The following is a 27,947-nucleotide window of genomic DNA, read 5'->3' as shown; positions in this document are numbered from 1 at the left end:
ATGCTGAAGCTCTATCCTTGCTCCTCTAATGGGATTTCTGTGCTTTATGCTCATGTGTGCAGAAGATAGAGCTGGGTGAGATATTAGCTCAAGCTCGCAAAGGGGATGGGGCCCTAAAGCACCACCTGTGAATCTCTATCAGCAAAGGGGGCGGTCTTAGGAAGCAGGAGTGCTGGAGGGTTATAGGTCTGAGCAACTTTGCTACAGAGTGCAATAGGTCTCCCACCTGCACTGGCACAGTTACTCCTGTACAGTGTTCTACCAGCGGAACTTTTATTTATATAAGACTAAACGATGCTTTGCCTCTCCTCCCAAATAAATAGCCACAAAACATTCAAAAAATTCTATGCCAATGCAAAGTTTATTAGGTAATAAATTGGTAGGGAAATGCCTCCATCTGCTTCCATTTAGCAAGGTATAAATTTAAGAGTAGAATGCAAAAGGAAAGCTTAGTTCTATGAAGAGGAAAAATATAGCAAGAGACAGGATGGTTCTGAAGTCAAGGCAGTGCATCTGGGTTCAGGGCTTAGCCCTGCTCCAGATTCCCCTCTATGTATGTTAGGCTAGGTCTACACTACGTGGGGGGGGGGGGGGCGTCGACCTAAGATACGCAACTTCAGCTACATGAATAGCATAGCTGAAGTTGCGTATTTTAGGTTGACTTACCTGGCGGCGAGTCGACCACTGCCACGCCGCCGTCGAATCCGCTTCTGCCTCTTGCCGCAGTGGATTTCCGGAGTCGACGGCAGAGCCATCGGGGATTGATTTTATCGCGTCTTCACTAGACGCGATAAGTCGATCCCCAATAGATCGATTGCTACCTGCCGATCCGGTGGGTAGTGAAGACGTGCCCTTAGAAAAATCACTTAATTGCTCGGAGAGATGGGATGCACCGATGGTCAGGGCATTAGTCTAGGGAGACCTGGGATCAGTTCTCTGTTCTGTCATGTGTCTGACCTTGGGCAAGCGACTTAGGGCTTGTCCGGGTGGTGAAATGGACTGACAGGATCACAGAGGTATAATTGTTTAGGGAAGCAAAATAAAATCACTTTTATTCAGGAATAAAGCATCCATGCAGGTATAGTTCTGCCAGTCAATGTCCCTGTGTAGTCAAGTATAGCTCTGCCTCAGTTCCACATCTGTAAAATGGGGATATTTTCACTTCTTTAAATGACAGGGGTTCTCTGAGGATAAACTCATTAAATGTTGTGACGTGCTCAGGTAGTATTGGGGTGGGGGGCACATAAGGACCACAGATAGAAGTTAAAGGGCAGGTCCCCAACTGGTGTAAATCAGTGTAGCTCCATTGCAATGGGAAAATGGGGGGTCCAGATAAGTATCTGAGATAGAAGATGGTGCTCGACCTAACAAAGGGCCTTTTCCCCACTCTTTATCTTGTTGATTGCAAACTCTTCAAGGCATAGACCAGGGGTTCTCAAACTGGGGGTTGGGACCCGACAGCAGGTCGTGAGGTTATTACATGGGGTGGGGTCATGAGCTCTCAGCCTTCACCCCAAACCCCGCTTTGCCTCCAGCATTTATAGTGGTGTTAAATATGTTTAAGTGTTTTTAATTTATAAGGGGGGGGTCACACTCAGAGGCTTGCTGTGTGAAAGGGGTCATCAGTACAAAAGTTTGAGAACCGTTGGCATAGACTGTTTCATACTCTGTACCATAGACCCCAACTTTCCTGGGGCCGGTGGGTACTCGCGTCCCCCTGGCCCTGCCCCGACTCTACCCTTGCCCCGCCCCCATTCCAACCCCTTCCCCAAAGTCCCTGCCCCATTGGACCCCTTCCCCAAATCCCGGCCCCGCCTCTTCCCCGAGCACGCCTTGTTCCCCTCCCTCCCCAGCACTTGCTGCACGAATCAGCTATTTTGCGGTGCAAGCGCTGGGAGCCAGGGGGAAAAAGTGGGCACCCGGTGCCCTCAGGGGAGGAGGAGGAGGTGAGCTGGGGCAGGGAGCTGCCAGTCCAATTTTTCACTAGGGGTGTTCCAGCCCCGGAGCACTCACGGGGTCGGTACCTATGCTCTGTACAATGGATCGCTGATCTCAGCTGGGACAGGGACTGTCTCTCGCTGTGTGTCTGTGCAGCGCCTGGCCCAATGGGGCCCTGTTTTCAGTTGGGACCTCTAGGTGCTGACATACTGTGGACACGTAGATATTCATCTTTAAATCTCCCCCTGTGATCTGCATGCTAGGGCTCCTCCAAACGTCTCTCATAGTGTGGTGCACATCCCAATTGATTGTTTACTTCACCAGCTTTTTCTTTATCATTCTGAGGACCATCTTCTCCCCCGCTGGCAACAAAACCATCCCTGAGGCAACCAAACTGATTGCTTCTATGGAAAAGCACTATTACTAATGTATGTAGGACCAAGGCCAATCTGGGATGGTTTATCATATGTCTCAGGGGCACAGTTTGATCTGGGAGCCTGTACTCAGCAGCTCAAAGAAAGGGCAGATTTTCTCCCCACCAAAAGGGGCTGGTGGGAAAGTGAAGATCGGGGCCTTGTTGCCAGCATCATAAAACGCCACCAATCCCCCTTCATAGTCCACATAAATCCGGATCCTCCTAGGGACCCCATGTAGATACAAAGGAGTTTCAGGGCAGGTGAGCGCCCAATGCTGTTCCCAGTATTTCCGCACGGCCCAGATCCTCTGCTCTGGTGTAAACGTGCTCGCTCCTTTCCTCTTAACAGGTTCCAGGGCTACTCCCACGACCCAGACTGCCCCTTCTTCAACTTCCACCTCCCAGCAATGCCTCCCAGAGGCAAAGCCCTCAGAGGCCAGCACGCAGGGAGCAGGGTCAAATCTCTCGGGATGGTCGGGCAGATCCTGCCGGGCGACTCCCCAGTGCACACTTTTGCCATCCGCGGACACGGTGAGCCAGGGATTTGCCGTGTCTGGATCCAGAGTCACTTCAGCTGCCCAGAGAGAGAGAATTAAAAATATCAGTGTTAGAGGCGGAGCTCAGCTGTGGGGCAAGGTTTGCTTCAGCATATAGCACAGCAAGGGCTGTGTCTCATGCCTTAGGTTCTGCTGCCATCTTGTGGACACTCACAGTAATTTGTTACAGCCCCTCTCCAAGCCTATTTTTCATTTCCCCCCTCACCCATTTTTTTGCTCTGATCAACTTCTGTCCTTCAAATCACAGATACAATTTCCTTTCCCGTCCAATCTGATTGTTAAACAGTGACCGAGTCAGTCGTAAGGTGGGCCCTGCCTGTCTGGAAGCATCACCAAACCCAAGAATTCAGACATTATGAATTAGCCCAACCCCAATCCATGGAATTTTCTTTTAAAATAATCATGGGGTTCTTGCTATCTTCCGCCTTTTTTCTCAACCTTTAAGATGCCTAGTGGTCATATTTTGGGGAGGAGGGGGAGAGTTTCTCTGCAGCCACAAGGGCTAGAATTTTTTTTTTAATAGTAAATGAAAATGAGATTTTCCCATAATCACTTGAGTCCAAGAGCTGGATCTTAAAAAAATAAAAAATAAGATAAAAAATACACAAATGTCATGAGACTTGAGATTAACTTGACAATACCCTAGTAGCTAGTAATAACCCCCTGCAGTGGGCATTGCATAGAATCACAGAACAGTAGGACTGGAAAGGACCTCAACAAGTCTTCTACTCCAGTCCCCTGCACTCAAGGCAGGACCAAGCATTATCTAGACTATCCCTGACAGGTGTCTGTCCAACCTGCTCTTAAAAATCTCCAATGACAGAGATTCCTAGAGGCTCTGGCAGTGCAAGGTCCTGTTTGTAGCCCTGACTCCAGCAATTAGTTTGATTCCTGCTGCTTCTGATGTCCCAAACCAAACGTGTTCTCCTCACATCAGGAAAACAATCCCATCAATAATGCCAGTCTCCCAACGACCCCTTAGAAATTTACCTCTGTCCGGTTTCGGTTCAGGCAACAGATTCACTAAAGGAAGAAGAGCACGGAGAGGAGATCAGATTTTGTCGATGACTATCATGGACTTAGTCACAAGAGGGGAATGAGGGGCTGGACAGAGGAAGAAACGGCACAGAAAACCCACAGACAGATCTTTCTAGTGACTTGGAATTTTATATGGGCTAGTTAAGAAACAGCATGTAATCAGTGATTTTAGTTTATTGTTCATTTTATTGTGGGATGGTATAACTAACATATTATATATAATCATTGTATGTTAGAGTTAAATTGTAGGATTATAGAAGTATAAAATAGATTGATTAGTAGTTATTAGGGATAATTATGTCTTATCTAAGTAAGTAGGGCTGAAACACAAGGCCTACCAGCTGAGGCCTGTAGATTTTAGCTTAACCATACTAGGCCGTAGAGTTAAGGAATGCTGATACACCTCTACCTCGATATCACGCTGTCCTCGGGAGCCAAAAAATCTTACCACGTTATAGGTGAAACCGCGTTATATCGAACTTGCTTTGATCCACCAGAGTGTGCAGCCCCGCCCCCCCCGGAGCACTGCTTTACCGCGTTATATCCGAATTCGTGTTCTATCGGGTCGCATTATATCGGGGTAGAGGTGTATAAGTATGTGACCGTAGAATAACCTGATGCCTTAAGCTTACGGGAAAAGATGCCTGCATTAGGAAAATTGAGAGCTCCCTCTGGGAAACTCCAGCAGGAACCATCCCTCTACTGATGATCGATCCATGAGAGACCCATCAGACCCTAACACTATCTAGGAGGATGTGAGTCTAACTCTGTTTGTAACTTGTGCATAGGTCTGTATGGAATTTCTAGATGCCTGGGTACTCATAACTTTAATGGTAACTTTAATAAAACTTGTAAATCAGACTAGACCTTGTACTTGTGAATGTCTTTGTGGTCACTGCCCTTGGTCACTACGTGTTCCTAGAGACTCTAAAACTGAAGCACGTAGCAGAGGTGACTTTCACTCTGTTAAGCTTGACACTAGTCACCAGAGCCGAACCTACAGCGGTGTAATCCCACATTACTAAATTCACTGTAAATCAAATAAAAGGCTACATGCATTTAGGGTGGTTTAGCTCTTTCACACTCACCCAATAAGAAAGAGACCTTGGGGCTGATTTGCCCCCGGTGTTAATCAAGACTAACCCCACTGGAGTCACTAGAATTAGGATGATGCGAAACCAGCGTCAGTGAAATCCGAATCAGACCAGCCCCTGTGTAAACACACTCGCGCCTCCTGAACTTCTCCATCTCTCCGTTACCTTTCAGCTTCCTCAGCGCATCCTGGAGGAAAGCGAAATTTTGAGAAAACAACCAGAGTCTCCATTTCGGTTCAGGAGAAGCAGGCGCTGGAGCCTGGAATGTGCCCATCTCACATCTAGAGAGAGAGAGATCCAGGGTGTTACCAGCTGATGGCCCAGCCCAGGCACCAGGGAGAACAGCTGGGACTGGAGCTGAGTTCTCAGAGTCACCTGACCCTAAGGTCTGGGCCGGTCTGGACTCTGGGGAAATGGCAGCAGCCCCAGGACGTTGAGGATGGAGGGAAGATTAGAAGCTTCACAGGAAGACCGTCCCACGCGCTCCCTGTCGGGCCCTGAGGAGACATGTCCCTCCAGGGCTGGCTCCAGCATTTCTGCTCCAAGCCAAAAAAAAAGCCGCGATTGGCGGCGGCAGTTCAGTGTCAGGTCCTTCACTCCTAGAGGGAGTGAGGGACCTGTCACCCCGAATTGCCACACATGCCGCCCCTCTCCCTTGGCCGCCCCAAGCACCTGCTTGTTAAGCTGGTGCCTGGAGCCGGCCCTGTGTCCCTCACCTGGTACCTGAGCCCCTTCTCAGCATCGGGAAGCACAAGGGGGAGTGAGAAGGAGCCACCTACCTGCTCAAAGTGCTTCTGACATCCTAGAGGAGAGAGGGAGAGAGAAACGGGAGCTCAGTGCCACATGCTGGGTACCCACCCAGCCTGCTCTGGAGGGGACTCACTCTGCATCACAATCAGTCTGATGCCCGGTTCTCCACATTCTGGATCCGCACTCCCTGAAAGCAGCTCTCTGAAGGACTTCATCTCTCAGTTTCCATCAGTGGCGCTCTGATGGAGACCAGAGTTTGGGGTTTGGCCTTCGGGGGAATTTTCTTACACTCCATTCAGGACAAAGGAAGATTTTTCTCCCCTCAAAGAACCTAATCATTTCTCTTTTGGGCTGCGCAGATGCAGAGCGCTGTTGGGATCAGTGACGCCTGGGGCCCTGCGACGGTGGCTTCGGGAGCCCTCCGTTCCTTGCACCGGGGGTCTTGGGTGTGTCTCGCACAGTCTCACCTGCATGAATTCACTCGCGGGCTGCTTGCACTTCTCCTCCATCTGCCCGATCAGGGTGTTGAGACGGGAAACCTCCTCGGTGAGTCGGCAGACGTTTTCATCCTTTCTGGCGGTGACCTCTTTCTCCAGCTCGTCCAGCCAGGCCAGCAAGAGGCACTCTTGTTCTTTCAGAAACTTGTGCAGTTTCTCAAATCGATACTCCATCGTCTCCCTGTCAATTTTTATTTGTCTCTGTGATGGACAGGGAAAGGCCAGGAACAGAGAGAGAGAGAGAGAGTCATGCAAACTGTCCAGTCTCTGAAGTGTTCTTCAGGGTAATTGTAAAAGTAACTTGCAAGGACAAAAAAATGGGATTTAAGTTCCTCTTTGTCTCAAACTGGGCCTCTGAAAACTAAGAGAACCAGTCACTGTTTAATGACCATGATTTAAATATTTAAAGAAACCCTTTGCCCTCAGTCTCCATTTCCTGGATCAGTCTCCATTCCTTTAAAGCAAAAGATGATCTTTGCTTTACAAAGAGGAAGTATTTAATGTCTCTAGACAACACGTCCTTAGTGCGTCAGTGTCACAAGTTATTTATATCTTAGAGACTAACAAATTTACGAGTTTTTTCATGAAGTTGATGGATTTCCACTCCATACAGCTAAATGCAGTGCCTTCGTGCCACAAGTACTCCTGTTCTTTTTGCGGATACAGACTAACACGGCTGCTACTCTAAAACAAGTTATTTATATGGTTGCCATCACTGTAGTAGTTGAAGAACACACAGTCTTTACTGTATTTATTTTCACAACACTCCGGTAAGGATAGAACCCAGGAGTCCTGACTCCCAGCTTGCATGCTCTCTAGCCACAAGACACTGCTCCCCTCTGCAGCTAAAAATGAACCCAGGCGTCCTGACTTCCAGCTTCCCCTGATCTAACCACTACACGCCACTCCCCTCCCAGAGTCAGGAATGGAACCCAGGAGTCCTGACTCCCAGACCTCCCCTGCTCTACCAACTAGATGCCACTCCCCTCCCGGAACAGGGAAGTTCTATTCTCCCCAGGCTACAGATGGGTAAACTGAGGCACAGAGCGACTCGATAACTTGTCCAAAACCACCCAGAGAGTCCGGGCAGAGCAAGTCAATGAACCCAGATCTCCTGCATCCCAGGCTTAGTATCCTAACCACTGAATCGTCCTTCATCTTCTCACATGGGAACTTCCCTGTGTGAATTCGCTGGCTACAGGATATCAGTGGCAGTTACCAGCAGTTCCTGGCTTTGCTCTTCCTCACACGCTATGAGAGCCAGAATCTCTTCTCTCCCCTTCTCCAGAACATCCAGCCGCCTCCAGATTTGCTCCTGAAAGAATTGGAGAACAGAAGTTTTGTGGGGCTCCTCCCCTCCTCCCTGTTCAATGACACTTAGTGAGAACAACTAGAAAACATGACCCAGACCAGTCGCTCTGTGGTCTGGCTTGTGGGATGAGACTTCAGTTGGTGAATGTTCTCATTTCCAGTAACAAACCTGTGGGTTATTACCAGTCCCATCACTCCATCCTAGTTCTGGATTCCACAACACAGGGAACCAAAATGACCCCCACCCCCATTCCTCCTTATAGCAGACAACTTTTAACTTCCCAGCTATAATCTGAGAGACAAGGTGGGAGAGGTAATATCTTTTGTTGCAGCGGCTCTCAGCCTTTCCCAACTACTGTACCCCTTTCAGGAGGCTGATTTGTCTGGTGTAGCCCCAAGTTCCACCTCACTTAAAAATGTCTTGCTGACAAAATCAGACCTAAAAATACAAAAGTGTCAGAGCCACTACTACTGAAAAATTGCTGACTTTCTCATTTTCACCACGCAATTATAAAATAAATCAATTGAAATATAAATATTATACTTACATTTCAGTGTGTAGAGCAAGATAAACAAGTCCTTGTCTGTCTGAAATTTTAGTTTGTCCTGACGTCGCTAGTGCTTTTCATGTAGCCTGTTGTAAAACTGGGGAAATATCTAGATGAGTTCCTGTAGCCCCTGGAAGACCTCTGGTTGAGAACCACTGGTTTATTGGACCAACTGCTGTTGGCAAGAGAGACAAGCTTTCGAGCTTCTGAAGAAGAGCTCTGCGTAAGCTCGGAATCTTGTCTCTCTCACCAGCAGAAGTTGGTCCAATAAAAGATATCACCTCATCCCTTTGGCCCTCTAATATCCTAGGACCAACACGACTACACCACCACTGCATACAGCTATAATCACATATGAACGGCCACACTGGGTCAGACCAAAGGTCCATCTAGCCCAGTGTCCTGTCTGCCGACAGTGGCCAATGCCAGGTGCCACAGAGGGAATGAACAGAACAGGGAATCATCAAGTGATCCCCACTAGACAGATTCCCTCTCACCTTGTACTCCTGGGCAGCCTCTTGAATGGGAACTACAGTGTGAGCCCTGTGCTCCCTGGATCTGTCACACACCACACAGATGGGGGTTTGATCCTCCTCGCAGAACAATTTCAGAGCCTCCTGGTGTTTCCCGCACACCGTCTCCCCTCCCAGCTTGGCCTGTTGTTGCTCATCCTTCAGCTGTCCGATGATTAGGTCTACGAGAGTCCCCAGCTGTCTGTTGGCTCGGAAGTTCCTCTGGGGAAAGATCTCCATGCAGCAGGGGCAGAACACATCTGTATCCAATCCCGCCCAGCACTGGGTGATGCAGGCTCGGCAGAAATTGTGCCCGCAGTCTAGAGTCACCGGATCATTAAAATACTCCAGGCAGATGGGACAAGAAGCTTCATCCTCAAAAGTTTTTGCTGGATCGGCAGCAGCCATGACTCCGTCTGAGTGCCGGAGAGAATTTGTTTCATTTTCTTCTTCCCAGAAAAGGACTGAGCCTTTGTTAACGACAGGGCGTTTCCCTGCCTGTAACATATTGCTCAAGTTTTTTTGGGGGGGGAGGCGAGGGTGCTCCCAACAAAACTGCTTTGTCAGCCTTGCTGCCCTTCCTTGCCCTCAGAAGAAAGCGAAGTTCTTTGGCAATCTGCCTTCCTGGGAAAAAAACCCCCCAAAGTTGTTCTTAATTTGGGTTAAAATAGCAGTGAAGAGAAGGCAACTCAGCTTTTAACTCCGCTCAGCAGCGGGCGTGAAAGCCTGTAGGGGAGCCCGGGGTGGAATTCGAGCCGTTCACCCCAGTTAAAAGTGTCTTCGCTGCTGTTTTAACTAAGGCAGCGGTTCTCAAACTGGGGGTCAGGACCCCAAAGTGGGTCACGACCCCCTTTGATTGGGGGCACCAGGGCTGGCTTAGACTTGCTGGGATCTGGGGCTGAAGCCTGAGCCCCACTGCCCAGGGCCAAAGCCAAAGCTCAAGGGCTTCAGCCCTGGGAAGCAGGGCTCAGGTTACAGGCTCCCTGCCTGGGCCTGAAGCCCTTGAGCTCCCCTGGAACTGAGCCCGTCACAGCTCTCAGAGCATCATGTGCTGCAGGTGGAGGTGTAGAGCCCCTTCCCCATAGGCACTGATTCAGTGGGTGCTCCAGCGTTGGAGCACCTGGGAAAAAAATAGTGGGTGCTCAGCACCCACCAGCAGCCCTGCCAATCAGCCCCCCCCGCCCCGTCCCCAAGCGCTTCCGGCCCGCTGGTGATCAGCTGTTCAGTGGTGTACAGGAGGTGGAGGGGGCAGGAAGAGGCGGGGGAGGGGCTTGGAAGAAGGGGTGGAGTGAGGGCAGGGCCTGGGCGAAGCAGGGATCGAACCCCCCCTGGAAACTCAGGAAGTCAGCACCTCTGCCCTTCCCCATATACTAAACCGGCTTTTCAATAGGGATCTTGGATCTCCATACTCCGGCCATGTTCTGCCTCCAACTCACCCTGGAGGGAATGGTGGAGGGGTTGGAGCAGTGTCACATAATGAAATGACAGCCGGGGGGGATTACCCCTGTAGACAAGGTTTTTCCCCCACACAGACTCACAGAAAGGTCTGCAATCCCACAGAGCTGGCAGCTCTGGAATCTGCAGTCCTCAAGGCAGGGGAAATACCCCCTCAACGAGATTTCCCAGATGGCTTTAAAGGCTTTTTTTTTATTATTCAGTTATTCAAGACAAGGGGCTCTGGGAGTTTGAGAAACTAAATTCTACTTTATTATTTCAAAGCAAGAAATCAGGTAGAACATCTCACTCAACCCAGCGCCCAGCCCAGCCCATTGCGTCTCCTGGTCCCGGCAGCACCAGCGCAACATTTCAGAGTTGGTAGAAAAGTGCAGAGAATCTGTGGGAGATGCCAGGATCCCGTCACCCCAACAAACGCTCCAAGCGCAGGAAATCCGGGCGCTCAGGTTGAACGGGAGCCAGAGGACAGGGAGTATTTCCGTCATTCCCATTCAGGCTGATGCCGTAGTTGCGGGGGAGGTCACTAGATGGGTTATCATGATCCTGAAATCAGTGATGGGGTTGGCTGGTCTTCAGGGCTGGCCAAGCCTGTTGATGTCCCAAGATTCCTCCTCTACTCTGCACTGCCTTGTCCTCTTATGAATAGGGGATGACCCCTACCCCACCAGCCTATCACTACCCTTGGAGTGTCATTCATATCTCTCTAGAATTCTGGGATGGCTTCACCCAATGTTCATAGGACATTTCCTGTCTCTTTCTGCCCTCAGGGCAGTGAGTTAAGTTCTCACCTCCCATTATACGCTCTCTCCCCCTCCTGACTGAATCTCCCGTCACCGCAGGAGTCAGGCAGTAACTTCCTTCCCCAGTTCGGTCTCTGCTTCTCACCCTGTGACTCTCACACTGTCCAGCCGGGTTCGTGCGGAATGTTATTCATAATTTTCCCACCGCTTTAACATTAAAATCTGATGGCAAAGGGCAAGGGAAAGGCAAAGATAAAGTAAGAAGGGATTATTCTGGCAAATGGTCATTCATCTTGTGACATATTCAAGATACCTGCTCTACGTCCTGTCCAACAAAATTAAAATCCAAGGATGTGACCAAACAACCTTCAGTTCCTGCCCTCCCCCTGCCAGAATATCTCCGGCCTGGTGTGCTGACTCCTATAATTTTCCTCCAGATCAAGAGAAATCACTGTAATTAAAAAAGGATGAGTGTGGAGAAGCATCAAGAATCGGAGGAAATTGTTATGCCAATATTCAATTATTAGTGGTAAAATGGCAAAGTTTGAAGAGATTTAATCTCCAGGCTCAAGAATGAAAGAGCAAGGAGTATTTTTAGATCAATATGTGATAATGTGAGAGGAAGTTGGAAAAATCAGAGGAGAGACGTCAACATTGGATAATGAGAGAAAAGGGGCAAACATCTGAGGGGATATTTAATCAATTGTAGGTAATTAGGCCCCAGTCCTGCAAAGATTTAGGGCAGGTCTACACTACAGCCGGGATCAAGGCTCTGAGATCGATCTACTGGCGGTCGATTTAGCGGGTCTAGTAAAGACCTGCCAAATCGACTGCAGAACACTCTCCAGTCGACCCCTGTACTCTACCCCCAACCAGAAGAGTAAGGTAAGTCGACGGGAAATTTTCTCCCGGTGACCCCCAGCAGTTTAGACCCTGCGATAACTCGACCTCAGGTACGTCGACTCCAGCTACGTTATTCACCGTTACTGAAAAAGGGCTGCCTTTATAATATAATTATAAAATAAATCGATTGGAATATAAATATTGTCCTTACAATTCAGAGTTTAGTCTATAGAGCAGGATAAACAAGTCTGTAGCGGGGTGAACACCCACTCCTGCCCTGAAGGGCTTAAAACAGCCAGGAAGAGGGCTGTGGCAGGGAAAAGCTAGGCAGATTGGGAAAGTAGTCAAAGCTGGGCTATGCCCCAATCAGGCCCAGCTGGTCCCTATAAAAGGCTGTGAGCCAAAGGCCAAGAAGTCTCTCTTTGTATTCAGAGACAGAAGGGCCTGGCTGCAGGGAGCTAGAGAACGAGTACCTGAGTGGAGCAGGGTTGGGGACTCCCCAGCCTGGAAAGCCCCAGGCTGTGGCCTAGCAGAAGGCCAAGGGGTACTGGGGGTTGCAGAGGGCAGACCAGGGCTAGGCCAAGGCAGCAGGTCCAAACCCAACCTTGCCAGTGATGAGTAGGCTGATACTGCAGTCTGCCCCAGGGCGTGGGGCTAGACGATAACTGGCAGTAGCCTTATACTGAAGTGAGGTGGGAATAGTGGGTGGGGGTTCCCCAGGGAGGGGAGACCCTAAGACTGAGGGGTTACTGCCAGGGGGCAGCACCCCAGGTAAAAGGGCACCGGGGTCCAGGGAGGGACATGGGGCTCAGAGGACAGTCGGATCACCGGCCTGCAGAGGGTGCTCCGACAGCTAGAATGAGCTAATTCCCGTATGTCACTAGCAGGAGGCGCCGCAGGGGTGAGTCTGCGCTTCTACAAAGTCATTGTATGAATTTTTAGTTTGTACTGACTTTGCTAGTGCTTGTTATGTAGCCCGTTGGGAAAACTAGGCAAACATCTAGATGAGTTGATGTGCCCCCCTGCCAGAGCTCTGCGTACTCCTGGGGTACGCATACCCCTGCTTGAGAACCTCTGATCTGGTGGGTCCTTGCTCATAGTGGGGAGGTTGCACTCATAGGTGCTGGAAGTAGGGGTGCTGCCAGACCCCCCGGCTTGAAGTGGTTCCCATCATATACAGGGTTTGCAGTTCGGTTCAATGGCTCTCAGCCCCCCACTGTACAAATTGTTCATGCTCCCTTGGCTGCACTAGCTGTTTCTTTCTGTTGATCTTTCTGGGTCAAACGCTGCTGCCACTGCTGTGATCTGGGCCTGGGACCCCTGCCCTGGTGAGCGGTTGCTGGTCCCCCTGCAGTGTGTCTATACCAGGGACATCAAAGCTCCCTATGTCAACAGCCAAGGAGGGGACTTGGGCTGGAACTAGCTCCCTGAGGCAGCCCTGGGCTCTGCCGACAGCAGCTCCTGAGCCGGAGATTCCAGCTGATAGTGAGAAAATGTGGGGAAAGTGCTGGGGACGGGCAGGAGTTTCTGATCTCATAGCCCCTCTGGAGTATCTGCTTCCCACTGTGAATGCACTTGAGGGAGGGATAATCTGATCTTGCGTTACCAGGGACAAGTCCCTGCTCTCACTCTGCCCGGGATCTGTTCCCGGGGCTAACCAGGGAGATTCAGGAAGGAAAAAATGGGGAGGGAGATGGGGTTCAGGGGGAACAAGAATGGGTCCCTGTGGAGTTTCCCCACTATCTAGGGATAGATTTGCAGAAAGGGAAGGGTGAAAAGTAAGACAGAGATGGAGAGAGGGGAAAGAAGAGAGTGACACACAGGAGAGGGGAAAGTATGCTGGGGGGGGGAACTAGTTATTTTAAAATTGAACCCCATTATTGACAAGACAAGTCCCCTTGATTTCCACAGAGATGGGTAAATCTCCTAAATATTACACAGATTTCAGAGTGGTACTGGTTTTTGCTGATACAGACTAACACAACGAGGCGTCCTTGTGGCACCGTAGAGACAATTTTATTTGGGCATAAGCTTTCGTGGGCTAAAACCCACTTCGTCAGATGCAACAAGGACTCCTCGTTGTTTTTTGCCAAATATTAAAGTGCCAGTATTGCCAACCCCCAAATGTTCAAAAATCATGAGTCAGGCTCCCCAAAAAATCATGAGATTGTGTAAGAATAAGAGCTTTGGGGATCTTTTTATTTGCCTTCTGCTTTGAGCCATTAGGGTGCACTGGGGTCACATTTTGAAGTTTTCTCTACAGCCATGAGGGCTAGAAACTTATTTTTTCTTTAAGAAGGAAGGCTGAAATCATCACTTGACTCCAGGAGCTGGGGTTTTAAGGAAAGCAATCATCATCACAAACCTCCATGACTAAAGGCTCTACGGGGACGTCATGCAGGAAAATTGAGACTGTGGAAAGGGATTCCCATCCCCTCGTTACTGTGGGGTCTGCGATGAGCCCACTTCCACTTATGCTCAGATTCTTACCTAGTCACTTAGAGTTCTAGGGCAATCTAAATGACTAGGTAAGTCCCAAACTGTAGTGTGAGAAAGACTTTAGTCTGCACATCCCGATGCCTCTTAAGTCCTTTTATGGATCTGGGCCAGGTCCCTTAGGCAGGAACCCAGCTCAGGGATTAGAATCACTTTAGAGTAGTGGCTCTCAATCTTTCCAGACGACTGTCCCCCTTTCAGGAGTCTGATGTGTCTTGCGTACCCCCAGGTTTCTCTTCACTTAAAAAAAAACTACTGGCTTACAAAATCAGACCTAAAAAGTGTCACAGCCACACTAGGACTGACCAATTGCTTCCTTTCTACCACATAATTATAAAATAAATCATTTGGAATTTAAATATGGTACTTAAATTTCAGTGTCTAGAGCAGTATAAACAAGTCATTGTATGAAATTTTTAGTTTGTACTGACTTTGCTAGTGCTTGTAATGTAGCCTGTTGGGAAACTAGCTGAGTTGATGTACTCCCTGGAAGACCTCTGCGTCCCCCCAGGGGTACCCCTGCTTGAGAACCACTGCTCTAGACCATTTGTTTTTCCTTTTTTAAATTAATGTATTTGGCAAATATAAGGACCTGTCTGTAGCTGGGTGGAGGGGATTCCCTGGGACTTCTAGGGCTCAATGCACCTGTTTCCCAGTCATTAACCCATTGCATGGCAGCCACCCACCCTGTGTGGGGGAGATCATGGGAGAGGAAAGAGGAGGGGAATGGGGTCTGCCTCTCCCAGAATTCACTTCCTGATGCAGGGGACACTGACTTTACGTGTGATTTGTTTTGCAGACTTCTGGAGTGAAAGGACAGAGAGAGAGAGAAGTATTAGGACAGGGTTTCTGCCCGGTCACAGTTCTCTGTGTCATGGGGGGGTGGAGTGTAGGGAGGGGGCGGTTTATTAGCTATCCTATCCGTAGGGCTCTGGTTCTCGTTCAGACGGGGGAAGGCGGCACCAATCTGTTTCTGCTTCTCTTCCTGGGTCAGATCCTCCATTGTGAGCTGGGAGCCCGGACTTAGCAGCGAGGGGAGAGACCGGCATTAACCCCCCCTCTGTGCCCAACCCAGGTGAGGACTTTCTCTGGTGGCTGGAACCAGCCCCCTGGGGCAGCCCCGGGCTCTGCTGACCTCAGCTGGAGACTCCAGGTGATGAGAGAGAACTGGGGGTGGGGAAGGGGCTGCTGGGGGGGCAGGAAAGTGACTCTGCGCAAACAGGATCTGAGTTTGTTTGCAGCAATCAGGGGCGTCATTTTGGAAAAAAATCGAAGGGGGGCCCAAAGTCCTGTCAGCCGATGGAACATTATATGGGATTAAGTATCAGAGGGGTAGCCGTGTTAGTCTGTAGCCACAAAAATAAATCTTTAAGGTGCCACCGGACTCCTCGTTGTATATGTGATTACAGTAGGACCTCAGTGTTAGGAACTGGCCTGTCAACCGCACACCTCATTTGGAAGCGGAAATATGCCATCAAGCAGCAGCACCAGAGGCAAACAAAAAAAGCGAATACAGTACAGTGCTGTGTGTAAACGTAAACTACTTTTAAAAATAAGGAAAGTTTTAAAAAAAAAAAATCTGACAAGGTAAGGAAACTGTTTCTGGGCTTGTTTGGTTTAAATTAAGATGGTGAAAAGCAGCATTTTTCTTCTCCAGACTAACGTTTCATAGCTGTATTAAGTCAATGTTCAGTTGTAAACTTTTTGAAAGAACAACCAGCGTTACGAACATTTCAGAGATACGAACAACCTCCGTTCCTGGGGTGCTTGTAACTCTGAGGTTCTGCTGTATATTACATCGTGCAAAGTTGGGATGGGGAGGGGGGGAGGGTTAAATTACACTTCTGACAGCTGTGAGTCGCTTCTGTCCTGCTGCCTAGCATCTGCTCCAGGGTCCCAACTCAGGAGGAGAAATAGGTATGGGGTCAGGGGGACCATGAACAGGTCCCAGTCTCTCTTTGTGCCTTGGAGGATGGGTTGTTAGGGAGGAAATGGATGAAACATAAGAGGTGTAGAGAAACAGGAGTGAGTGGAGAAAGGGTGACAACAAAGGAGTTTCGTTGGAGGTGGTTATTTCTTTTAAAAATCTAATCCCTTTAGTGCCTGTGCAATATTCCCCATTAAGTCCTTGGAGATGTGGAATACTCCTAGACAGATGGAGTTTAAGGGCAGAAAGGATTGCCAGATCATCCAGTCAGACCTCTTGTCTCTCACAAGCCACTGAACCCCCCCAGCCACCTCCACGGCAAACCCAACAACCAGAATTAGACCACAGTATTATAGTCGTCAGGAGACCAAGCTATGGGCAGAGACCAGGAGGCCCCTGCAGTGGAAAGTAAATTGACTATCAGAGGGGTAGCCATGTTAGTCTGTATCCACAAAAACAACAAGGAGTCTAGTGGCACCTTAAAGATGAACAGATTTATTTGGAAGAAGTGGGTTTTTTACCCACAAAAGCTTATTCCCAAATAAATCTGTTATCTTTTAAGGTGCCACCAGACCCCTTGTTGTTTTAGAGAATTGACTGAGATATATCCAGACGAACCCTGAAGGTGACTTGTTCCCCACACTGCACAGGAAGGTTAAAAGCAAACTAAGATGCCTGCCAATCTGACTTGGGGGGAAATTCCTTCCTGACCCTGAATAATAGTTAGAGTTGGAGCATGTGAGAGAGAATTCTCAGTACCACCTCAGAGGGTTGGCCCACCCCGTCCAATGTCCCATCTCCAATTCTCTGATGCTTCAGAGTGGTGGCTCTCAACCTTTCCAGACTATTGTACCGCTTTCAGGAGACTGATTTGTCTTGCATACCCCCAGGTTTCACCTCACTTAAAAATGACTTGCTTACAAAATCAGACAAAAATACAAAAGTGTCACAGCTACTAGTACTGAAAAATTGCTTCCTTTCTACCATATAATTATAAAATAAATCGATGAATATAAACCTTATACTTTTCAGTGTATAGTATATAGGGCAGTATAAACAAGTCATTATCTTTATGAAATTTTAGTTTGTACTGACTTTGCTAGTGCTTTTTATGTAGCCCATTGTAAAACTAGGCAAATATCTAGATGAATTGATGTACCCCCGGAAGACCTCTGCGTACCCCCAGGAGTACACATACCCCTGGTTGAGAACCATTGCTTCAAAAGAAGGAGAGGGAAAAGAAAAGAACACCCCCAAAAAATCCTAAAATAAGTAGGGGGGTAATTCCTTCCTGGCCCCTGCAGGTGACTGGCCCTGAAGCATGAGATTTTAGAAATTTAAAACATGAATGGAAAGGGATCCTACAGCTGCCAAAAATTTCCTCAATCTTAATGTGCTCTCAGGGACATGTTTGTTCCATCAGAAATGTCAGGTTTTAAAGGACTGAATGAGGCAAGTTCCTGTTATTGAACAGTGCAATGTGTGATCCTGTCATTAGAGATTATTTCATAAGACACTCACACAAGGGGGCAGAATTAACATTGCCTAGGCACCCTTGATTCTGGCCCTGCTTAACTCTGAGTGCTGGACTTTGCAACCTTAATAACATTCTTTTATTGTGGATTTTGTAGGTAACATTAATATAAAACCCCTCGAGTTTTGCTGTTTGTTATAATTATCCAAAGTAGCAATGTACTGTAATCCTCTCTGATTTTGCCCCTTTTCCTCCCAATATCAGTTGTTGTTGTTCCACCCCTCAGATTTCTTTTCCCTTTTGTCACAAGATTTTGATATAAAATCCCCTCAGATTTTGTTAGTTTTTTCTTTATAGATTATTAATATATTATCTGCATAACAGTTATTTAGAGAAACAAATAACATTTATTAATATATAACCCCACAGATAATGCCTTTCTTCCAGTCTAGTTAGCCAACTTATGTGAATCTTTTCAAATTTTCCTCATTGTCTTTCTCAGTTATATACTGATACAAAAATCTCTTTAAAAGCTTGCTTTTAAGAGTTTGCTCTCTAATTATTGTCTAATGGGGGGGATCTAAAGTGGAGAATGCAGCTGGATTAGTATTGGCCTCCTGTTACAGAGCAGGTGGAGATGTGTTGGGATGCACTCCAAGGCCTTTTCCATTTGGCTTATCCATAACACCTTGTCCAGTTCTGGGAGGATACTTTCTCCAGTTCTCTGGGATCCAAAAAACTCAGTTCAATTCTGGATTTCCTGACTCAGGTTCCTTTATCTGGCATACAGTGACCAATATAGGGGATGGGTGTAGGGCATACCACACATCCAAAGTTTAGGTGGTCAGCCTCTTCCTTTATAGACATTTAAACATTACATTGCATTTGCTATACATTGCACTGCATATTTTTTTGATTGGCTTGGTTACTTTGCAGGAGCCAATCCCTGTACAGTGTGCTCTGTCCATGTGGTGGTCATGTGGAACCTGATCTTTACCTTCCAGGTTTATCTTTCCATAGTCTCTCAAGATGTTGCTAGCACAGACATCCTGACTCCAGCGTACTGTTTGTCAAGCCCCTATTGGGGATTTGTCCTGCTTTGAGCAGGGGGTTGGACTAGATGACCTCCTAAGGTCCCTTCCAACCCTGATATTCTATGGTTTACAACTTAACCTTCCATTCACCGTCCTAGTTATGCCCACTAAGGAATGAGACCAGTTACTTATGTCAAGCCAGGCCTACAGGATAGAAATGAGGAGCCTCTAGGACCCCTAGAAAAGGGGGGGGATTCTCTACGTACCTGGGATTGTCCTAACGGGCAGTTGTATGTATTTACATGGAAAATATAGGTTAAAAGTGCTAACGTAACCCCGTCACTGTCTAACCTTAAATTGTGTTAAACACGATCAGGGGCTTGGAATACAGACACCTCTGCTTGTTGAGTACCTTGGCAAACACACCATTAAAAATCATTTTATCTCTTTATACAGTAGAACCTCAGAGTTACAAACGCCTCGGAAACTGAGGTTGTTTGTAACTCTGAATTGTTCGTAACTCTGAACAAACGTTATGGTTGTTTCAAAAGTTTACAACTGAACGTTGGCTTAATACAGCTTTGAAACTGCTGTCCCTTTATTTTTGTAGTAGTTTACGTTTAACCCTGTACTGTACTGTGGGGTTTTTTGTTTTTTTGTTTTTCTTGGGTCTCTGCTGCTGCCTGATAGTGTACTTCCGGTTCCAAATGAGGTGTGTGGTTGACTGGTCAGTTTGTAACTCTGGTGTTTGTAACTCTGAGGTTCTTCTATAAAAGATAAAGAAAAAAAAAGGAAAAAAGTTAAAGCATTTGATATGTAAAGTATTAATTAAGGCTTTCATTTTAACAAGATTCCTCTTTCCCTTTCCCTTTAGTTGGGGACAGTTTTTAGAAGGAAAAATCCCCTGGTTTGATAGTCTCTTAGATAGTAACAAAGATGATAAAAGACCAATTATTGGGTAAAAGAGAAGAAGTTAATTCAGAAGGGCTGGGTTAGTTGCTGCTGCTGTTAAAATCCAATCCTGTTTAATCGGAGAGGCTGTCTGGAGCTGGTAGGGGTGACAGTGTCATCTGGATCCCTCTCTCTGGTGTGGGCTGGTCAGGACATGTCTCAGGCAGGGCTGGATTTGAGGGCAGGTGACTGTATGGGGTGCTGGGTTTGGGGGACGCCGGGCTTGGGGGTTGCTGTTTTTGTTAGCGACAAAAGAGAAAATAGAATGTTTGAAGTAACATGTTTCAGGTATTCCATATGTGGATTCATTTTTCACTAACCGCCTAGAATGTTCTGGACCTTTGTAGAATCTTGTGGAACCTCCTAGACATTCTGAGAATTTTCCTCCAGCCTCCTAGAATGTTGTCAGCCGCACCCTCACGGGTAGATAAGGGGCAGGGGGCATCACCAATCAGTTCGTTCTTATATCTCACAGACTGAAGTGAGAGCCCAGCTGCGATATTGTGAACCTTATTTTATTGTGTCATTGTGAACGTGTACTTGTGTTTTAAGACTTCAAGAGTGTGAAATGGGCTAAAAGTGCAATAAAGTTTTACAAATGGGGAGTGGAGAGCGCCAAAGACGCACCTTGCCTGGGGCGCCGTTTGGTCTAGGGCCGGCCCTAGACTCAGGATTAGGACGAAGAAGGTCTAGGGTCCCAGGAGATGGAGAGGATGAGAGCCATGATGGTGAAGCATTGCTCCAGTAGCCTCTATCTGTTCTTCCATCTTTTCCTTTTTGCCGTCACCATTTGTTATTATAGGTTATGGTGGCATTCTATGAACTTTCACATACTTTTTACAGTTGAGATCCCAATTAGCATAAATCTGTGGGCCCAATTATCATAACAGCCCAGCTTATGTATTGCCCTTTTCTCTCTTTAATTATGAAATAATCATATAAAAATCTCTCACCTATTGACCTTTTTCGTTCCTGAATGATCAGATACTCTATAAAATCCCTTCAGATTTGACCCAGTTTTTTTGGTCCAGTTATCAAATGATTGTATACAATTCCCTTAGATTTTCTCCTTTGTCTCTCCTTTATTGAATATTAATATCAAAGCCTCTCCGTTTTTGCCATTTGTCCCCCGGTAGTTATCAAATATTGATATACGCCCTTTCTCAGATTTGAGCGGGTTTCCCCACCCTTTTCTGACTGTACCAGCTTTGTGTTTTGGAGGGAAATTATTTCTCTGGTTCACTCCCCAGAAGGGATGTGGGAGACAGGGCCTAATTATCTAGAATGGATTTAATACCCCTTTTATGTTTTGCCCCTTTTCTCTCATTATCTGATATTAATTAAAACACTATGTCCTCAGATGTTCTCAACTTCATCTCAATGGCATATTGATCTAAAACCGCTACTTTCTACCCCTTTCTCCTTAATTTTTCTACTCTCAGATCCAATCTCCGCACACTTTGCCCCTTGTCCTCTATTTTTTGATTATTGATGTAAAAATCTCCTCAGGATTTGGATTTTTCCCACTCCCTCTCTTTTTTTTTTTTTTTTTTTTTTGGCCAAGTTTGCCGCTTGTGCACCCCTGCCCCCCATCTCTGCTCCCCGTGTGTCTGAGTCCCAGAGATGCCGCTGTCACTGATGACACACACACTAGTTATCAGCTCCCATGAGGGCTCTGGTTATGAGAGCATGAAGGGCAGGCCACAGTGAAGAGGATACTAAGAGGACCTCCCCTCCCCCCCCCCCCCCCCCCCCCCCCCCCACACACACACACACACACACACAGCTAGAGGAGAAAGGAGACAGAAAGGGAGAGAGAGACTGAACAGGGCAGCAGGAGCAGTAAATGAGGAGAGAGGTTCCCAGCTCTTAAGCCGGCCCAGATCTATTCCCTGTATCATCCCTGGGCAGATTGATTTCCTGGGAGGGAGGTGAGGAGCAGAGGGAGGAAAAGCCAGTTTCTGTCTCTGCCAAGTCCCCGTGCTGCTGGGAGGACGTGCTGCCCCAATCCTCCAAAGCAGCCCCTTTGATTTTGCTCTTTTCTACCGTTTGGCTCAGCGACTCTGTTACTGGGAGCTGCTAGAAATGTCTCGGTGGGTTTAGTCCTGGTAAGAGGGGCCAGGTCTGCGCTGGAATAAAGTGACCCAGCGTTTTCCCAGTCTGCCGGAGTCTAGAGCCTCTGTCTGCAGGGAAAGAACCAAGAGGGAATTGGGATGTGAAATGGACTCAAGCCCCTTCTGAAATAGCCTGTTGCCCTGCTCATCCTGACAGGCTGCAGAATCATGTCCATGTTTTGCTCACGATTGTCCCATCCTCCCAGGGGATGGGGAAGGAAAGTGACTGGCTCAGGCTGGGGATTTTCAAGGAGCTGCTGGGGGCAGGGCAGGGGGGAGTCTAGAGGGGCAGAGGCAGGAAATATACAGGGGGAGAAAGTGGTCGGGGGGGGCAGGTTACAGGGTGGGATAAACTGCTGGGATGTGTTCAATCTGGGGCCTGATTTTTGGAGCAAGCCCATGGGGGAGGTAAATTCCGCCATTTGATGAACAGGGAACAGCCCCACCAGACAAGGCTGGGAAAACAGACCAGACTCCCAGTGCTGGAGTCTGAACCCACTGGGAGAGGCTGCTGTGGAATACAAAGGGGACACCCAGCAGTGAGGCCCCAGGGAAAGGCCCTGTCCCCTGACCCCCAGCTGCTGGGAATAGGGAGGGGGCTGGGAATAGGGAGGGGGTTGGGATTCCTGTCCCTTAGGGTTACCATACGTCCGGATTTTCCCGGACATGTCCGGCTTTTGGGGGCTCAAATCCCCGTCCGGGGGGGAAATCCCCAAAAGCCGGGCATGTCCGGGAAAATCGGGAGGGCTCTTTGGCCGGGGCCGGGGGCATGGTGCCGAGCCCGGCTGGGCGGGCGGTGCCGGGCCGGGGTGGGCGCGGGGCCGGGCGGGGAGCCGGGGGCGCGGTGCCGGTCCGGGGGGTCCGTGGGGCCGCGAGCCGGGGGCTCCGCGGGGCCGCGGGGTCCGCGGGGCCGGGAGGTCCGCTGGGCCGCGAGCCGGGGGGTCCGCGGGGCCGGGGGGGCCGGGGGCTCCGCTGGGCCGCGGGGCCGGGAGCCGGGGGGGGGCCGCGGGGGCCGCTGGGCCGGGAGGGTCCGCTGGGCCGCGAGCCGGGGGGGCCGCGGGGCCGGGAGGTCCGCTGGGCCGCGAGCCGGGGGGGCCGCGGGGCCGGGGGCCAGTCCGGGCCCGCAGGTCCGCGAGCCGGGGGGGCCGGGGGCTCCGCTGGGCCGCGGGGCCGGGAGCCGGGGGGGGGCCGCGGGGGCCGCGGGGTCGGGGGGTCCGCGGGGCCGCGAGCCGGGGGGGCCGCGGGGCCGGGAGGTCCGCTGGGCCGCGAGCCGGGGGGTCCGCAGGGCCGGGGGCCAGTCCGGGCCCGCGGGGCCGCGAGCCGGGGGGGCCGGGGGCTCCGCTGGGCCGCGGGGCCGGGAGCCGGGGGGGGCCGCGGGGGCCGCTGGGCCGGGAGGGTCCGCGGGGCCGCGAGCCGGGGGGGCCGCGGGGCCGGGAGCCGGAGGGGTCCGGGGGGTCCGCTGGGCCGGGGGGGCCGCGGGGCCGGGAGCCGGAGGGGCCGGGGGCCAGTCCGGGCCCGCGGGGCCGGGAGCCGGGGGGGTCTGCTGGGCCGCGGGCCGGGGGGTCCGCGGGGTCCGCGGGGCCGGGAGCCGGGGGGGGTCCGCGAGCCGGGGGGGCCGCGGGGCCGGGAGCCGGGGGGTGCGCCGGGCCGGCAGTGCTGGGCGGGCCGGGGGTGGTGGGCCGGGGCCGGCACCCCAGGGCCCGAGCCGACCCAGGCTGGCCGCCTCCATGGGGCCAGCCTGGGCCGCGCCTCCTCCCCCCACACCACCCCTTACCTGCTACAGGCTTCCCGACTCAAATTTCGCGGAAGCAGGGGAGGGGGCGGAGACTTCGGGAGGGGGCGGGGGCGGGGCTGGGGGCGGGACTGGGGCTCCTGGGGGTGTCCTCCATTTGGAGGCACAAAATATGGTAACCCTACTGTCCCTGGACCCTGCTCGAGGGCTCTGGCTAGTAGGCCTGAGATAAATAGGAAGGCCCCTGCCCTCCTCCATCGGCTGGGAGGGACAAGTGGCTCTCTCTTTCTCCACACCCTGAAGCCTCCTGGCTGCTCTGAGCAGGACGAGGGTGGAATTCTGCTCCTCTGGCCCTCCCAGAGCTTCCATTTTATCAGCCTTCTCCCCCATGACTAGTGGGATTGTGCCACCATGCAGAGAGTGCTGTGGAATACAAAGGGGAGAGGCCCTGTCCCCTCACTCCCAGCTGCTGGGAATGGGGAGGGGGTTGGGATTCCTGTCCCTGGACCCTGTTGAGGGGCTCCACCTCCTCTATCAGCCTCTGGTTAGTAAGTGTGTGATGAACATGAAGGCCCCTGCTCTCCTCCCTCCTGGGAGGGACAAGGAGCTCTCTCTTTCTCCCCTCCTGAAGCCTCCTAGCTGCTCTGAGTAGGGTGAGGGTGGGATTCTGCTACCCTTTCTCCCCCCCTCCTCCCAAGAGCTTCCATTTTATCGGCCCTCCTCCTCCATGAATAGCGGGATTGTGGCTGGGGCAGCAGGTGCTGAGTGGGGGACTCTTGTTTCAGATGCCGGTGACCTTCGAGGAGGTGGCCATGTATTTCACCCAGGGGCAGGGGGCTCTGCTAGGCCCCACTCAGAGAGCCCTCTACAGGGACATCATGCAGGAGAACTACGAGACGGTGAACTCGCTGGGTAAGGGATTCCTTCTTCCCGTGGTTATTGGAAACTGCCACATCTGTGAGGTGCCCTGTTGAGCATCTGCTCAGGTTCTTCTGTGCTTGCTTCAGTGTTGGGGGCGTGGGCTCCGTCTTCCCTAGCTCCAGTGGGAGACAGACATATGTATAGCGGAATCAGTCAATCAGGGTGGCTGCAGGAAACTTGCATAGATCTTTCCTTCTCCTCTCCAGTGCTGAAGCTGTTCTCACAGTAGAAGAGCAGGTAGGCAGGAGCAGAAATTGTAATAAGGTGACTCACCTCCCTTCTGCTGCTCCCATCCCGTTTCCATCCTTGCAGCACCAGGCCTGGGAGAGGGGGCATGTGACAGGGTCCCTGGAGTGAAACCTAGAACTGGGATACCACTGGACTCCCTGTCCCTGATTTTGTGACAAGCTGCAGACTTAGATGTCCACAAGCAGGTACACACCCAAATTACATGAATGCTTCTCCCAGCCACTCATGAACTAAAATAGAGAGGCTTCAGCCAATTCCTTCCAGCACCTCAGCATAGTACCCCTGAGCTGCACTGCCCTGGTCAGAAGCCTGACCAGTGTAAGGTCATTACCCAGGCCGCCCCTCCCTCAGTGTGGAGAGGACGTGCACCAGCCTTCGTACCCGAGCTGAGATTTCCCCAGCACCTCAACCAAACCAGGCTGTTTTAAGTAAAGTATAAAACAGATTTCTTAACTAGAGAGAAATCGATTTTTAAAGTGATTAGAAGTGGTAGGTATAAAAAATTGGAGAAAGTTACCAAAGAAAATAAAAGAAAAATGTACAATCTAAACCTTATTACATTAGGCAGTATTTAGATCAGTTTTCTTACTCCACTGGGTGTTTAAAGTTCTTAATACACAGACTTTTCCTTAAGCCTGGACCAGTCTCCTCAGATGATCTTTGTCTTCTTGGCATTCCTCTTGCTTCCAGCATAGATGGGGGAGGAGAAAGGCAGAGACATGTTGCAACTGATCCTTGTATAATGCCATCAATCCATATGCCTGAGAGACAGTTCATAGAATTGTAAAATGTCAGGGTTGGAAGGACCTCAGGAGGTCATCTAGTCTGACCCCCTGCTCAAAGCAGGACCAATCCCCAAACAGATTTTTGCCCCAGATCCCTAAATGGGCCCCCTCAAGGATTGAATTTACAACCCTGGGTTTAGCAGGCTAATGCTCAAACCACTGAGCTATCCCTCCCCTGGACATGTCCCAGTGAACTCAACTGAGTCACAGTGATCAAGTAATCCCCCATTGTGTGGACTTGAGCAACTGTCATTGAATTGTAAATCCCTTGATTACAACTCCCCTGATCATTAATGGTTGTGGGGCACCCTCCTGGGCAGGGGTCCTTTGTATGTCATTAGCAAACTTACAGTATATTTCAGTAACAACCATACAGCACAATCTCAACTTTATACACACTAATGATACACACATTCAGACAGAACAATGGGTTTCAGCAGATCATGACCTTTCATATGATATATGGCATGCTTTGTATGAAATATCACAATTACATGACAGTGGTGATTATGGGGGATACAGGCTGCTATTTTGAGGTGCAGTGTCTCACAGGGTGAAGAACCTCTGGAGCTGTAGGAAAAGCAGAGGTGGGTCGGCAGAATTGATGGCGGGGGGGGGGGGGGCTGAACTGATGTGGGAGATGGGGCAGAACAGGTAGGGGCGGAACGCATACAGGGTTGGAGGGGACAGGCAGATGTGGTATCATTTTCATTTTTGTTGAAAACGATGGACCCCACACACACCCTTTCTCAGACCACTTTCAGTGCTGGTCTCTCAGATTCTTAGATATGGCAGTTCAACATCCTTGATCTTCTTGGGCTGGAGGAAATGTCTGTTCCCAGTGTCCCTCAAGCTCCCAGGCCCAAGGCACCTCAGGCGTTTGCCCTGGAACCTGGAAGGTTTTCCCTTCTGGAGCATGAATGTTCAGGAGAACGCATGGACTTCCTGCTCAAATCTAGAAACTGCCCACACACCTGGGCTTTTCTAGGGATTCAGATAACTGCATCTTCATGGTGCTCTTGACAGGACAAGAATCCTATTTTGTCTCACAACCAGGGGGATATAGGATCTCTTTCTAGACAGGTTCTTGATTGGGTCTGAGTACTAGCTTAGGTCATTTCCTTTCCAAAACAGCACAATACTTAATTCAGGTAATTTTGCCATATATCCCTGGTCTTCAATGTATTCTCTTTCCTGACACTGGGAAGAGATGGGGTGTTTGTCTGAAATGCATTTGGACAAAGAGTTCTGCGCTCTCTCTCTTGGTTTTTCGTCATATCTTGGGGGAAGTAAGAGGAAAAAAACAAGCCCTACATTATGGTTTTCCTGTTGGTTCAATTTTCTTTGATCTTTTAAGTTTCCCTCTTGTTTGTGGAGATTGGTTTTAGTATTGGCTACTTCCCTGCCGTAATGGATCATTGATCACCAGGTACCTAAGAAGGAGAAAGGTAAAAATTATCCACCCATCCATAGTTTCCCCTTCTCTGAAGTGGGCTCTGGTGCTCCATGAGACCCGACAAAAATTTTACATTAAATTCCAGTTGAAGGGGAAATGTCTCAATCCTTCTTTATTTCCTCCATGGAACCTTCCAACAGAGAGGTGGAGAAAACTTAGGATTCCCACCTTTTGGGATCTTGCTTTGCTGTAAACCTTCATTTCTGTTTTTGTGTACCAAATGAATAAGTAGATGAAGTATCCTGCCTGGAGATGGCGAATCTTCTGTAAAGTTTATTAATCAGAACTTTACTCCTGGGGGAATTCTGCGCCAAAAAAATAAAAAAAAATTCTGCACTCATTATTTTACAACTCTGAAAAATTCTGCATATTTTATTTGTCCAAATAACACCCTATAATCATGCCAGTTTCAATTATTTTGATAATTTATTTCAAAATGTCTCTCGGCAAGTACATCTGTAACAAAAGACCCCCCAAAAAAAGATTCTGGTAATTGTCTCTGTCTCTGACAAGTAGATTCCTTACCAGGCATACAATAACTCTTTGCTTAACATTGTAGTTACGTTCTTGGAAAATGTGACTTTAAGCGAAATGATGTTAAGCAAATCAAATTTACCCATAAGAATTCATGTAAGGGCGGGGGGGGGGGGGTTTAGGTGCCAGGGATTTTTTTTCACCAGACAAAAGACATTATTACATATACAGTATAAGTTTTAAACAAGTTCTAATCTTGTCTGGGGACCTGCTTATGAGCTCCCTGAGCTTCTCCTAAAGCAACCGTGTTGATATCAGGTGGGATATTTCCCAGGGAATGCCTTGCTGCTAAATGATGAACTAGCACTCGGCTGAGCCCTCAAGGGTTAACACATTGTTGTTAATGTAGCCTCGCACTACAAGGCAGCATGTAGGGAGGCAGAAGGGAAGAGACACAATAGATGCAGGGTTGCAGCTGTAAACACTTCCTTGGGGAAACTGAATGTGATGGTGAACCCACAGTATCCCTCTGGAGCGTACCACTCCCTCCTCCGGACAGCGCATGCACGTCTGCACAGGCATCAACTTTCCAAAGTACCCGGAGAGGGGAAGAGTGCTCAACTCCCAGCTCTGCCT

General features: G+C 49.5%; 2 protein-coding genes across 4 annotated transcripts in view; one reads left to right on the top strand and one right to left on the bottom strand.

The window, feature by feature from the left end:
- Nucleotides 1–347: 347 nt before the first annotated feature.
- On the bottom strand, nt 348–9,128 carry LOC101950855 (zinc finger protein RFP-like). The gene is made up of 7 exons (XM_008176379.4): nt 8,646–9,128; nt 7,509–7,604; nt 6,260–6,490; nt 5,822–5,844; nt 5,208–5,323; nt 3,901–3,933; nt 348–2,927 (listed from the first exon to the last, which is right to left on the bottom strand). Exons 1-7 carry the CDS (start codon nt 9,066–9,068, stop codon nt 2,410–2,412), a joined length of 1,440 nt encoding a protein of 479 aa, XP_008174601.2. The 5' UTR covers nt 9,069–9,128; the 3' UTR covers nt 348–2,409.
- Nucleotides 9,129–15,105: 5,977 nt separating this feature from the next.
- The window catches only part of LOC112058661 (zinc finger protein 501-like), a 40,659-nt gene continuing 27,817 nt past the window's right edge, over nt 15,106–27,947 (top strand). Inside the window, exons 1-2 of one of the 3 annotated variants that reach the window (XR_010592028.1) lie at nt 15,106–15,347; nt 24,212–24,338. The gene's annotated coding sequence lies outside the window, so the exon portion shown is untranslated. The remainder of the gene's footprint in view (nt 15,348–24,211; nt 24,339–27,947) is intronic. The other 2 variants (XM_065564643.1, XM_065564644.1) reach the window with 2 other exon arrangements.

This window comes from Chrysemys picta, chromosome 12, assembly GCF_011386835.1.
Source record: "Chrysemys picta bellii isolate R12L10 chromosome 12, ASM1138683v2, whole genome shotgun sequence".
In the NCBI taxonomy this organism is placed as follows: domain Eukaryota; kingdom Metazoa; phylum Chordata; order Testudines; family Emydidae; genus Chrysemys; species Chrysemys picta.
The sequence above is the reverse complement of the archived record's forward strand: the minus strand, read 5'-3'. Positions and strand labels throughout refer to the sequence as shown.